The sequence below is a fragment of the Calonectris borealis genome, chromosome Z, assembly GCF_964195595.1.
Source record: "Calonectris borealis chromosome Z, bCalBor7.hap1.2, whole genome shotgun sequence".
NCBI lineage: Eukaryota > Metazoa > Chordata > Aves > Procellariiformes > Procellariidae > Calonectris > Calonectris borealis.
This window is the reverse complement of record NC_134352.1, coordinates 1,265,582-1,277,155: the sequence shown is the minus strand read 5'-3', so window position 1 is coordinate 1,277,155 and position 11,574 is coordinate 1,265,582. Positions and strand designations below refer to the sequence as shown.

The 11,574-nt window shown below is 38.9% G+C and overlaps 1 protein-coding gene across 9 annotated transcripts in view; it reads right to left on the bottom strand.

Moving 5' to 3' along the window:
• Positions 1-2,166: 2,166 nt before the first annotated feature.
• SKIC3 (SKI3 subunit of superkiller complex) overlaps positions 2,167-11,574 on the bottom strand; it is a 49,359-nt gene continuing 39,951 nt past the window's right edge. For 7 of the 9 annotated variants that reach the window (XM_075138279.1, XM_075138282.1, XM_075138283.1 and 4 more), the window contains 5 exons: positions 11,188-11,346; positions 8,320-8,472; positions 6,384-6,514; positions 4,562-4,685; positions 2,167-3,038 (listed from right to left, as the gene is read on the bottom strand). In XM_075138279.1, the coding sequence (XP_074994380.1) occupies positions 2,961-3,038; positions 4,562-4,685; positions 6,384-6,514; positions 8,320-8,472; positions 11,188-11,346 (645 nt within the window). In that variant the 3' untranslated portion in view covers positions 2,167-2,960. Of the gene's footprint in view, positions 3,039-4,561; positions 4,686-6,383; positions 6,515-8,319; positions 8,473-8,597; positions 8,843-11,187; positions 11,347-11,574 lie in introns of those variants that run through there. The other 2 variants (XM_075138284.1, XR_012671073.1) reach the window with 2 other exon arrangements.

The following is an 11,574-nucleotide window of genomic DNA, read 5'->3' as shown; positions in this document are numbered from 1 at the left end:
CAACTGAACGTTGCTTTATCTCAGCACTGATTTGTATGATTATAGTAGAAAGGTTTGAGGGCCTAATTATAAATTCAGATTACACATGAATATATATTCGGAACGTTGCCATTGTTTGAGTGACTTCTCTGCATAAAGGGGTTATCTCAGTATTTATCAATCCACACTGTGACCAAACTCAAAATGACCCTGAGAACACTAAATTTAAAAGTTATTTAACTGTCAGCTGTTCAGTTAAGTCAATGGAAAGCAAATTAACTGGAGAGAACAAAAGCTAAATTCTAGACATCCAGGACCATATTCAACTGGGCTGCAGGATTAGGGATGTACTTTTCCTCACAAAGCTGCATTTGTGCAGCATTAAAACAGTTCTCAAGGGTTTTATATCTATGAATTTAAAAAATTTTTCTTTAAAATGTAAAAGGTATGAAACAAAAGTATGAGGGCAAGAGAAGTATACATCTGTATTTTTGTTAAACTCTAAGGTTAGGCAAGACTAAATTAATGTAATTACTCACTGTACTTTGTGATACCATTTTGAGAGAAGCTCAAAAGTTGAGTAGAAATCCAATCCAGCAATTCTTGGGAAATACAGAGAATGAGATGAACAGGTATGACCCAAATAAATAAATACATTTCTCAGAAGCAAGCCATTGTCTCATGTTTGTATAACAGGATATGTAAGAAGCACATAAAATCTTTTGTATCTGAAGTAGCAGAAAGTTCTACCTTGAAATTCATTAGATTTCATTCCATTCTGCCTTTAGCATAAGCCAGCATAATAAAACAAATGACAGTTGGGGAATGTTTACTTTTTCCCCTTTACAGTAATAGCAGCCGAACACATGACTTCCCAGGCAATGAAATGCATAAACAACTCTCTGTTCCCCAGCTCAACAATGCTTATGTGCCTTTGTACAGTATTTTGCATTCTAAAGCTGAGCTCTACAATAGTATAAAATATAGGGCTGTCTCAACCTGCATGAATTTACAAGTTTCTTCAGTGTTACAGCAGACCTCCTACAAGGGCTGACTTTGTAGAGGCTATACATTGTTAAAAAATGAGGAGAGCAAGATTTTTACCTCATACTGTTGGATTTTGCAGAAGCTTAAATTTAAACTCATGTTCCCTGCTCAGGGAACTGCTTTTCACTGAGTAGGTGGTAGAGATATGTTTTTTTCTTCCCTACAGGGCATGTATAATTATCTTGTTCAAGGAGTTAATCACTGATCACAGTAAAAGTAACTTCAGGGTCTTCTGAAGAGAAAAACCACTGTATTCTAACACAGAATATTCACAGCTGACGGTTTCATAGCTGGTTTCTCCAGCCTGTTGTTATTTGTCTGTTCTCCGAGGTGTTAGGAAGTATTCAAGGTTTAGTGCTGAACAAAGTATAGGCTAGCGCTCACGTAGAAGCATTTCTGCCTAATGCATTAACAAGGGCAGGCAGCCGCTTACTGTGCTGTCGTCAGGCTCTCCCACCACCAGAGTAGGAGGCACAAACATCAAGACCATACGCAAGGATACAAACTACAGGCGCTTTTAATAGCAGCAAGCTAAAAAAAGTTACAGCTCGTCTTGAGAGTCACGAGTCTGGCTTTTGCAATTAATATTTGCAGTTACTGAGAGTTCAAGACTGTGTGACAACAGGCTGTGAAGGGAACCACAATTGATCTAAATTTACCAGAAAAAAATCTTTTTAAGGAAGGTATTTTGCATTGAGATGGGTGGGAGAGCAAAAGTGTGGGAGACAAGGAGGGATTCTTGCCATTCAGAAAGGTTTCTACTCACCTCCACAGAGTAGAAACCCCAGCCTACTGAGCTTAGTTTTCCTCTTCAAAATGACAGTGGCGCGCTCGTGGCTCTTGCCTCTTTCCAGAGATCACTGCGCATGGCTGGTGGCAGAGATGCACATCCCACCCCCCAGCTCGGCATCCTGCTTTCTCTAAGCCCAATAAAACTGGTTCTGAAACCAAGTGTACGTTCAATGCAGTCCCACTGCAGGCCTTGGAAGTGCCCTTTCTGCTCTGTAATATGGGATCGTATGAGCCGTCGTAAGGCTCTGGTGAATAGAGAGTAATTTTAAGAAACTTTAAAACCAGGAATGGGCAGCTATCGTGACTCTCGTCAACAGCTTGAAAATCCATAATGGTAACACTAACAGATTAGAATTATTGCTTTATTTTTTTTATTTTCATGTACATAAAGGCAAAATAACATCACGTCTTAAGAACCACTGTCATGATTCATCCAATTAAGCAGTCAGCGGCAGAATTACCAAGACATAAATAGAGCTTGTTATACACATTTATAAATATGACCCTGTCCCTGACGATCACAAGCTTTTCTTGATGGGAATGTTTACTGAAGCCTGCAGTCAAGAAGATACACTGCTGTAATTAGGATTAGCTTAAAAAAAAAAAATTTTTTTTAAAGTATAAACTGACACCACACATGAAGTTCCAAGTGGATTTGGCTCTCAACTGCAAAAGAAAGTATATTAAAGAAATATAGGCATTTTAATTCTCTGAATGTTTTACAGTATCTGGGCAAGAATAAAAGTTTGCTGCTACTTAGCCAGTAAGATTCTGTGCCAAGAAAAGCTTGCATCACTGCCAATGCAGTTAATATTGTACTTCTGTGTGTGGCCAAGGGGGAAATACAGACAAGTACTCTCCATTGTGAATAGTGCTGAAGTTTCAGTGAAGAAGAAAACAAAAACAAAATTCAGGGTTTTCCTTTCAAATAAAGTGTATTTCTATGGTGGAACCCATGTCAACAAGAAAACAACCTACTTTTGCTCAAGAAAAAGTAAAACTAAAGACAGAGTTGTAATTGATGCAACAAAAAAAACAAAACCAGACACAAACAAATAAAAAAGCCCAAACCACATACGCTCCTGGAAAATGGACCGATTAAGTTGCATGAATGAAAGATTTTTCACTTGAGACAGTCCATACTAGGCACTTCCTGATAATTTCTCATTTAGTTCCAGAGCTCTAACATCTCCATTAGCTTTGGCATTTTCTATAAGCACCTGCAGAGAAAAACAAACGATGAAAAACTGAGAATGTAATAATTTTATTGTTAGTATTTCACTGGCAATCTCAAATGCATTTTCATTTCTGCTAAGCACTTTCCCTAAAAGATTAAGTAACCCATAAGCCCAGACAGGAAACATTCAACATTACACATCAGCTTCCTTAAAACATCAGGCACCTAAAAACCCCACCCTCTAGTGACTTGCTAGACCTGTAGTCACTTGCAATGCACTGCAACAGCATCACTTGTCACTTGAGGCTGAGACCAAGTTCGACAAGTAAGTTACCTGCTGGCAATGAAACAAGCAGAGCTAGATAAGACCCTTCTCTCTGCCGACGCACACTTGCCTCCTGCTAGTACATCTGTAGAAATCTAAATTTGCCAAACAAAGCATTCTCTGTAGCTACTTAAACAAAACTGCCGAGGTATTCTTTTGCCTCCCCCATCTAAATTTACCTTGCCTTGATTTACTTTCCACACCTCCTATTTCCATCTTTTCTCCTAGTTAAAAAAGCTCCCCTGACAGCCTAATGTTCACAGATGTTCATAAGCTTCTGGCACTTCTCTTGTAATCCAATCACATTATACATATTAAAAAGGAAAACCATTAAGTAGAATCAAGCAAATCTTTATTCTAGCCATTATTTTTATTATACTCATTGGTAGAGAGTACAGATGACTTTGTAGAAGCAAGTGCAATGAGATCTTATCAGGATCATCCGAACTCATTAATTCTAGCTTTTTTATGAGCCTGTGTGTCTGTGTATGGATTTTTGTCAACGCTGAGTCTGCTTGATGTGTTGTACCTCCAAATGTTCTTCGTTACGGATTCAACGTTTCACCAGGGAACAGTTGTTAATCTGGTTAGAAGAGCTCATTGTGCAGCGAGGAGATTATTAGGAGAGTGTATTCAGAGTTTAAGTAGCAAAGTGATTCCAATTACAAGCCAAAATGAACCACTCCCCTTTGCATGACATGAAAGAACTGTGTGGAGTTTTGAGTTTGACAAAATCCATTTGTGAAGTACTATGAACAGAAACTAATGTACCATTTACTATGTGCTGAAAATAATGTACCATTACAGATATAATAAAAGTCTTAAGTACAGGAAGTACAGCACTCTACTGTTCAGACCTTTTGGGTCAAGGATACCACACTGTTCCAGCCAGGCTAGAGGAAATTAACATTTTTAGTGCATTAATATGTTCTGGTAAAATTCTGATAAAATGGTCCTCATGTCTACTGAGGAGTCACTAGTAGAATTCTTGCCAGTTTGGATTAGAGATTTCACTGTTTGTTTTTCATTAGTATTGCACGGAGGAATGAAAGTCTTTCAAACAAACTGCACACAGTTTTGAAAATTGAGGTATGTTTTGTCAGTACAGAATCCTTAAACATTGCAACCTCTACAGCCAGCGAGCCAGCACCTCCCCAGCCTCCCTCTACCCCACTTCCAAGTTGCAAACACAATATTCAACGTAAATAGACAAAATTTCTATGTAAAATGGACTGTCTTACATCTATTAATTCATAATCATCTTTGGCATACAGATGTTGCAGGAGGTACCAGCGTGCCACTGACGCTATGGTTTCTGGATTCCCCGGTTGATATACCACTCTTTCCAACATTCGACGAGTCTCCCTAGAAGCATAACCAAAACCAAACCAAATCAAATGCCACTGACTAGGTTGCATGTAACACACCAGTATATCCCAGAGCAAGCAACAATGATTGGCAGTAGTAAGGGAAGGTCCTTATTTCTGTAACACCAAAGGAAGTGAGGGAGCAGGGTTGAACATTGCTTTGTTGCCTATGTAGTTGCATCTAGAATGCTAAGGAATACTGCCACCGTTGTTATTATTATACTGTTATTATATATTACACTCAAGTTAGTGCTTTAACTAGTAAGTAACCCAAATTAGATTGGCACAGCAGATTTTATGACTGGTACAATAACATGATAAACATCATGCTGTCTGTGAACTCAGCACAACCTCCGATTTCAGTACGTGATCTCCTGAAAAAGTACAGCAGGTATTCTCCTGTCTAAGAGCTATGTAATAAATCTTTTGGAAGACAGCGCACCCGAGAGAAGCAGGTGCTACAATAAATCTTAATAATCCCAATAGTACGTAATATAATATTTAATCCAGGCACTCACAAAAGGTACTGTGGTTTCTGCAAACACAGAGGCAAGATGTGAAATTGCAGAAGAGAAGGAAATTGGAATAGAGTACTACACAAAGTCTAAAATTCTATTCGGCTGATACTACCTTCCAACTCCGCCCACTTATACCTAACCAAGACATTTTCAAATTTATCATGTCATTAGAAATCTGGTAAAAACTGGCAATTAAGTTTAAGGATGTCATATTCATTCACTGGTGCTCCATCAACTTTGGCTCTTGTTTCAAGAATTCTGCCCTTTATAAGCAATGTGATTTTCCAGTACATTGTGATTTAACAGGCTGTAACAGGAGGTTACATCAGTTTTTTGTTTGCTATTTGTAGTTAAGATTAATTTCTTGTTTCAGGATTTTGAAACACCTAGGCAAATCAATTAGATCTTGTGATATACCCTCCTGTTCAGATAAGTTAATATCTGAAATTGTAGTAAGAGTGATTTTAATTGATTAAATAAGTCTTCAGTCCAATTTAGTTGTAATTGACAACCATCACAATCACATTAGGCTGCCTGTCACCTTCTTAAAAGCCCACAGAGAAAGTAAGCCAGTTTGTTAGAATTATCTATAAAACCAGGTGAAATTATTGAACAAAACCATCAAGAACATTCCAATTTTCCACAGCTTAAGCAAAAATACCGTAAAAGACAAACTAGACTTAATAACCAAACTCACAAAGTAGGAGGCTTCCAAGCCCTCTCCCCCAGATCTTCCTCCCCTTCCTCAAAAAGCCACAATGAGCACCTGGTTGTTCAGGAATGAACACAAACTTTGACTGTGAGCCCAATTTAGGATCAAAATGAATCCTAGCAGTAGATAGCGTAGTGAAAACTGTTTCCACTATGCTATTTAACAAGGTCTTTGAGAAACGTATAGTCTTCCTGATTAATTTATTTAGGTAACATGCTATTAAAATAAAAGATGTCTTACAGCTTGGTCATCTACAGTTTTTTTGAGAAAAGGAGGAAGATTTTGCTGCTTCCTGCCCCCCACACTACTAACCCCTTCCCCCTCTCTCCCTTTTAACTGCCATACTACTTTAAGAATTAATTCCTGTTTTCAATTTTCTTTTAGTTCTTGGAGTTAGATCGGGGGATAATGACCGCTGGTACTTTTAGACAGTGTGTTCCATTTAAACTTAACAGATCACGCATACCTTGCTCCCATTTTGCGATTATACTGCAGCAGTGCTTGTAGGAGAGCTGCCAGGGGGCAAGAAGAAAGTTTCAAAGCTTCAGTTGTTGCCTCCTGAACCAAGGATGGCCAGTGCTCATTTGAGACATTTGCCTATGATAAAAGAAAAAAAAAAAAAAAGGAAAGGAAAAAAAAAAAGAAAGGGCTTTATTGTAAAGTATAGTGTAAATCAGTTTTTGTTTGCAGGTCTCTAGAGAGCAGGTTTAATTCAAGCTGTTATGAGTTATATAAAGTATTTAGCAGGTTAGAGAGAGATTTCTTAAAAAACAGAACAAAACAAAACAAAACAAGGAACAAAAAAACCAAGCAGTGGTTAGAAGAGCCTGAAAAAGTCATGTTAAATATTCTAGAACCTGTCTTGTCAGCATTCCACTTGCTTGTTTATGCAAAGAAACTTTTCATTTTTTCCATACATGTTTTAGTAATGCTTGTTTTAACCACAAACCCTTGTTTGCTTTTCAGTTTGTAAATCTTCATCCCATGTACAAGAATATTCTAGAATGTAGAATTTATCCCCAGAAGTGACATCGTATTTTACCAGAAGTAAAAACCAACCCCAAGATGGTAATTACCTGATAGAGCAACTATTCAGCAAATCCCTGTATCTTTTGGCTTAAGAAAAATCTTATTATCCCCATTCTGTTCGGATAGCATTCAAATTATTGTACTTGAAGGGGCGCCCAAATTTTCATTTGGACAGATAATTGGGAGACAAGCAATTTTCAAACACAGAGCTTTCTTGGATCTGAGCAAGGTTTTCACCAGGCTTTTGCACATTTCATTAAGCCAGTGCAGATTAGAGAGGCCAAACGGAAATCCACTGATCAGCTGCTCTGCTCATGCAAAAAGTAGAGCTGAGATAATAAAATTCATACTAATTACATTTTTAAACAAAGTCTTGTATATTCTCAGGCAATTCAGGCCAACATTTGAAGAAGTAGTGTAATTAAGTTAGAGGGTACCTTGTGGCCTGTGGAGGCATTTAGGAGCTATAGGAAACAGGGAGCAGACCACTAGAAAACGGACAGAAGAATCATGGGAGGAAAAATCCTGTCACTTGACAAATTCTGCCTGTGAAGCATATGGCTTGTGAGAAAGAAACTTGTCTACACTGAGGGGGATTCTCTTTTCCCACCAGAAGCAACAGTTTTGTAGCTTTATCCTCGGTAAAACTGACTGCCTTTTCTTATACCAGCACTCAGGACATATGGGGTTCCTTTGCCTGATTTTGATTATGGCTGTTAGCTCGATCATCTGTTAAAATACATGAAAAATCATTAGCCAAGATTACAGCAGTATCTACCTTTCACACCAGGCTTTAAAGAAGTCTGGTAGTGCACTTCAAGTTTCTAGAGTGACAATGCTTAAAGAGAATAAACACTTGCCAAGAATTTGAGTTATGTTCACCTGGCCCCGCGGTGCAAGGAATAGAATAATTTTCTTTATACCACAAGAGACACTTCACTTAGATTGTTTTTATACTTCAAGGCAAGGCACTGTATCTAGAAATGACCATACAGCATAAAGTTGAAACTTCACTGAAGTCTCCAGGCACCAGTGCAGGAAAAACATTTATTAAAGCAGTTGTCTGAACAAGAGGATAGAGACTTGAAGGGTATGTCAATTTGGATGATCTGTTATTAGAGAAATAAGCCTTATTCAATATGTTAGCCTCTTTATGTACACAGTGGTTCTATGCGATTATTTCAAAGCAACCTCTCTTACAAAGAGACATTCTAAAAACAGTCCACTGCCCCTTGCAGTCTCATTTTATTCTCTAGCTTTCATTTATAAAATGCAAAGTCATTTAAACAGGGGCTTCATTCAAAGACTGCAGAAGCCCTACATCCCATGAACTCCTGTTAAATCATGCAGTTATGTAATTTTGATTATCCTACCATGCAGATTTCCAGTGCGAGCATAGCTAGCCCGAGCAGACTGGATAACTTCCCGTTCCAGCTGCCCTGCTGTGATGCCAACTGCAGACTCTTTCTGTAACACATCTCTGCTCCAACCATCATTCTTTGAGACTGATACACTTTTGCCAGCCACTGAAAATAAACATCCAACAAAATCAGTTATGGAGCCACCAAAACACACATCCATTAGGTAATATCATTTAGTTCAATTTATGAGAGTACCACAGCATACTATTAGCTAAAACATCACCACTCACCCAGCCTTCATTCCAACAACAAACTGCGCACCGCCTTGCAGGAAAATGTAGTCTGCTGCAGAGCTGGCAGTACAGCTCGCTACAGTAACTGGTTTCGGAGTCCCCATGAACCCATGGGGAACTGCCTGACAGCTGTCTTAACCTGGAGATTGCTCACAGGCGAACAAATAACACGACTGGCTTTGTGAAAGCCATCCTTCAGACTAGAAGAGCATTCTGTGGTGCCTCATTTGCCTCGAAAAATTCTGTAGAGATCAAAAGATCATTTTTCCTCTGGAAACAAGGAAACTCCAGCCCATCTAAGTAATGCCAGGAACATGAAAGACATTACAATGTGAGCCTGAGCTCAGATGATGAGTTGGGCTACACAGTTTCTGACCCAGCAGGGTCATGCTGGAGGAGCTAGATGGGGCTAAGGAAGTAGACACTGGGATCTGTGCAGAGTTTCACACTCCTGCTGCCTGCTGATGTCCTGGGTTTGCTCATGAAAAGAAGGAAAAGGATTCTAACTCCTCCCTCTTTAATTTTGTAGTTATGTCACATTTCTTGAAGCAGACGCAGCCACAAGTTTGCAAATCCCTGACATATACATGATATGCACCAAGATGCATAAGCCACATTTAGAAATATTCTTTGCTGGATCACCAAGCAAACAAGGCAACTTCTTCTTAAAAAACCATTCCCTGGCTTTTAAACAAAGGTCCTTAGACTTTTGCTAGGTAAAGACTGCGTGATGTTAGAAGGGGCAAAATTCTTAACCCTTTCTGATGCATAGAAGTTACTTATCATTAAGAAGAAACACACAAAAAAGTATTTATTAGCACTAGTGAGATTGTGCATCCTTGACATCAAGCTGCAGGACTGCTTGGTAAAGTAAAACATCCATTCATGTGCAGAAAAAAAAAGCTTTCCTTGGCTGCAGAGTTCTTTGCAGCTGAAGATATCTAGCACTCAAGATGTGAAGGAGAAGAGAACCCTCATGCAAAGGCACAACAGCAGCTCTGCCAGACCAGCTTTTCTCTGTTTTCCTCGTAAGCCACAGCACAAAAAGTAGAACAGCCATCAGAACAATAGTGGAGCAGCACTCCTAAATCCTGCAAAACAATCATTTAGGCAAAAGCCAAAAACTTAAGCAAAGAACAAAGTTAATGGCCCCTCTAACTTAGTAAAACTGTAAGGCGTCATGATGGATACTTCCGAGTAAGACAAAACATTTATCAAACTCTTAGGAAGTCTAGAGCCAGAAAACATAAAAGCATAGATCTATCCATTAGGAACAGATGTGGCAGCCAGGCTTTTTCAGAATGCTGCCCAAGCCCTGAGAAATATCTTCTTTAATTGAAGACTGAAAAGATCTTCCTCAGAAGTATTCATCTGTAGCCTGGATTAAAAAAACAAAACAAAACAACCCTTCCCTCCCTCCAAACCACACACACTTTCAGTTCACTTCTTCTCCCTGCTTGTAAGCAAGATGACACTTGGCTAAGCAAGGGATGCTTGAAGAATAGTATATAAGCCCTAATTCCATTTTCAAAATATATTACTAAAATAGAGGATACAATCATAATCTTGCATGCCCCCATATTTTGCAAATCCAATCTGAATGAGTTCTGCAGTTCAGAAAGATGAAGTCTCACAAGCCAAAGAAAAATGCATCAAGAAAAGCACCTTTCCACAAATGATACTCATATGTTCCAGAAGGGAAGAGGATCTGCAGCCTTATAACAAGTGAGATAATGATCTCTACAGCAGCCTTGCACTGATCTTCTAAGACTGAAATCAACTTTAGTGAATCTTACCACAAACAGGTTTTATTTGTTCAACAGGCAGAGGGAGCACCATAAATCCTGCAACTACATAAAGGACTCTAAAAGTTCAGGGAATTTTTCTAAACAATGCTGCTAACATTGGTAAAGGAAGATAGTAACTGTAACTAACAGCAATGGTTAGGAAATAAATAAATAAATATGCTGCATCACCAGAAAGATCTCTTGGCATGTGTGAGACAGACTTCTCAGATTGTCTCACAGAAGCAGCATAGGAAGCAAGTTATAGCATCTGCATATTAACTAAAAATGATCTCTTGTGATGCCATGGAAGGGAGTGAGTGAGCACTGTTCCTGGGAGTGATTTCTCTTCCCCACAGACTCAACTTACTCAAAAGAATGGTGCCACCTGACACCAGGAGACTACAGACGAAGAGATTTATTCAGGTTTTCCTTTGAATAAGAAATTGTATATTACTACATTGGGAAACCATTTACTTCCAACTATTCTTATGGGTTATGAAATATTTCACTGGTTTCTGCCCACATGCCAAGTCACAGGTCCTTAAAGACACAGGTGCCAGGGGTTTATCTCAAGTTTGTAATTCTCTTCCCTCCATGTCTGCTTGCTCTTACAAACAGTCCTCATTATTTCAACTATTAAAGAAGTTACAACTTTATAAAGAACTGAATACAAGCTGGTTTTTCTGTCTCTGGCTGCCGGCGGACAAATAAAAGCAAACAGTAAACAAACTCTCACCCACTTATAGTGCACACTCTCTTGAAAGCGGCACACCGTAGTCAGGGAAAGAATACACGCTTACTTGCCAGGCTGCAACTGAAGTCGAACTGGTCATGACTGTCTTGCGAAGCTCCTCCAGGATGGTGTCTGGAAGTTCTTTGTGAGACTGCAGCAGCTGCCTACACTGAACTTGTCTCAAAAGCAAAAACAGAGCTGGGTGCTCAGGGCAGCTTTTTAAACCCTAAAACCAAAATAAGGCTCAACATGGTATCAGAATTATCATTTCCAAATATCAGAAGACACTTTGATTTTTCCATTTACGTCTTTACAGAAAACAGCATTGAAAGCCATCTCAGGACGCTTGTGACATAGCGTTTTCCTCCTACTCTGCACAAAGGAGGGTTCCAGGAATTGACACAAATTTCTATGAAAATAGAAAACATTTTTGCTGTCCTCAAAATACATTTGA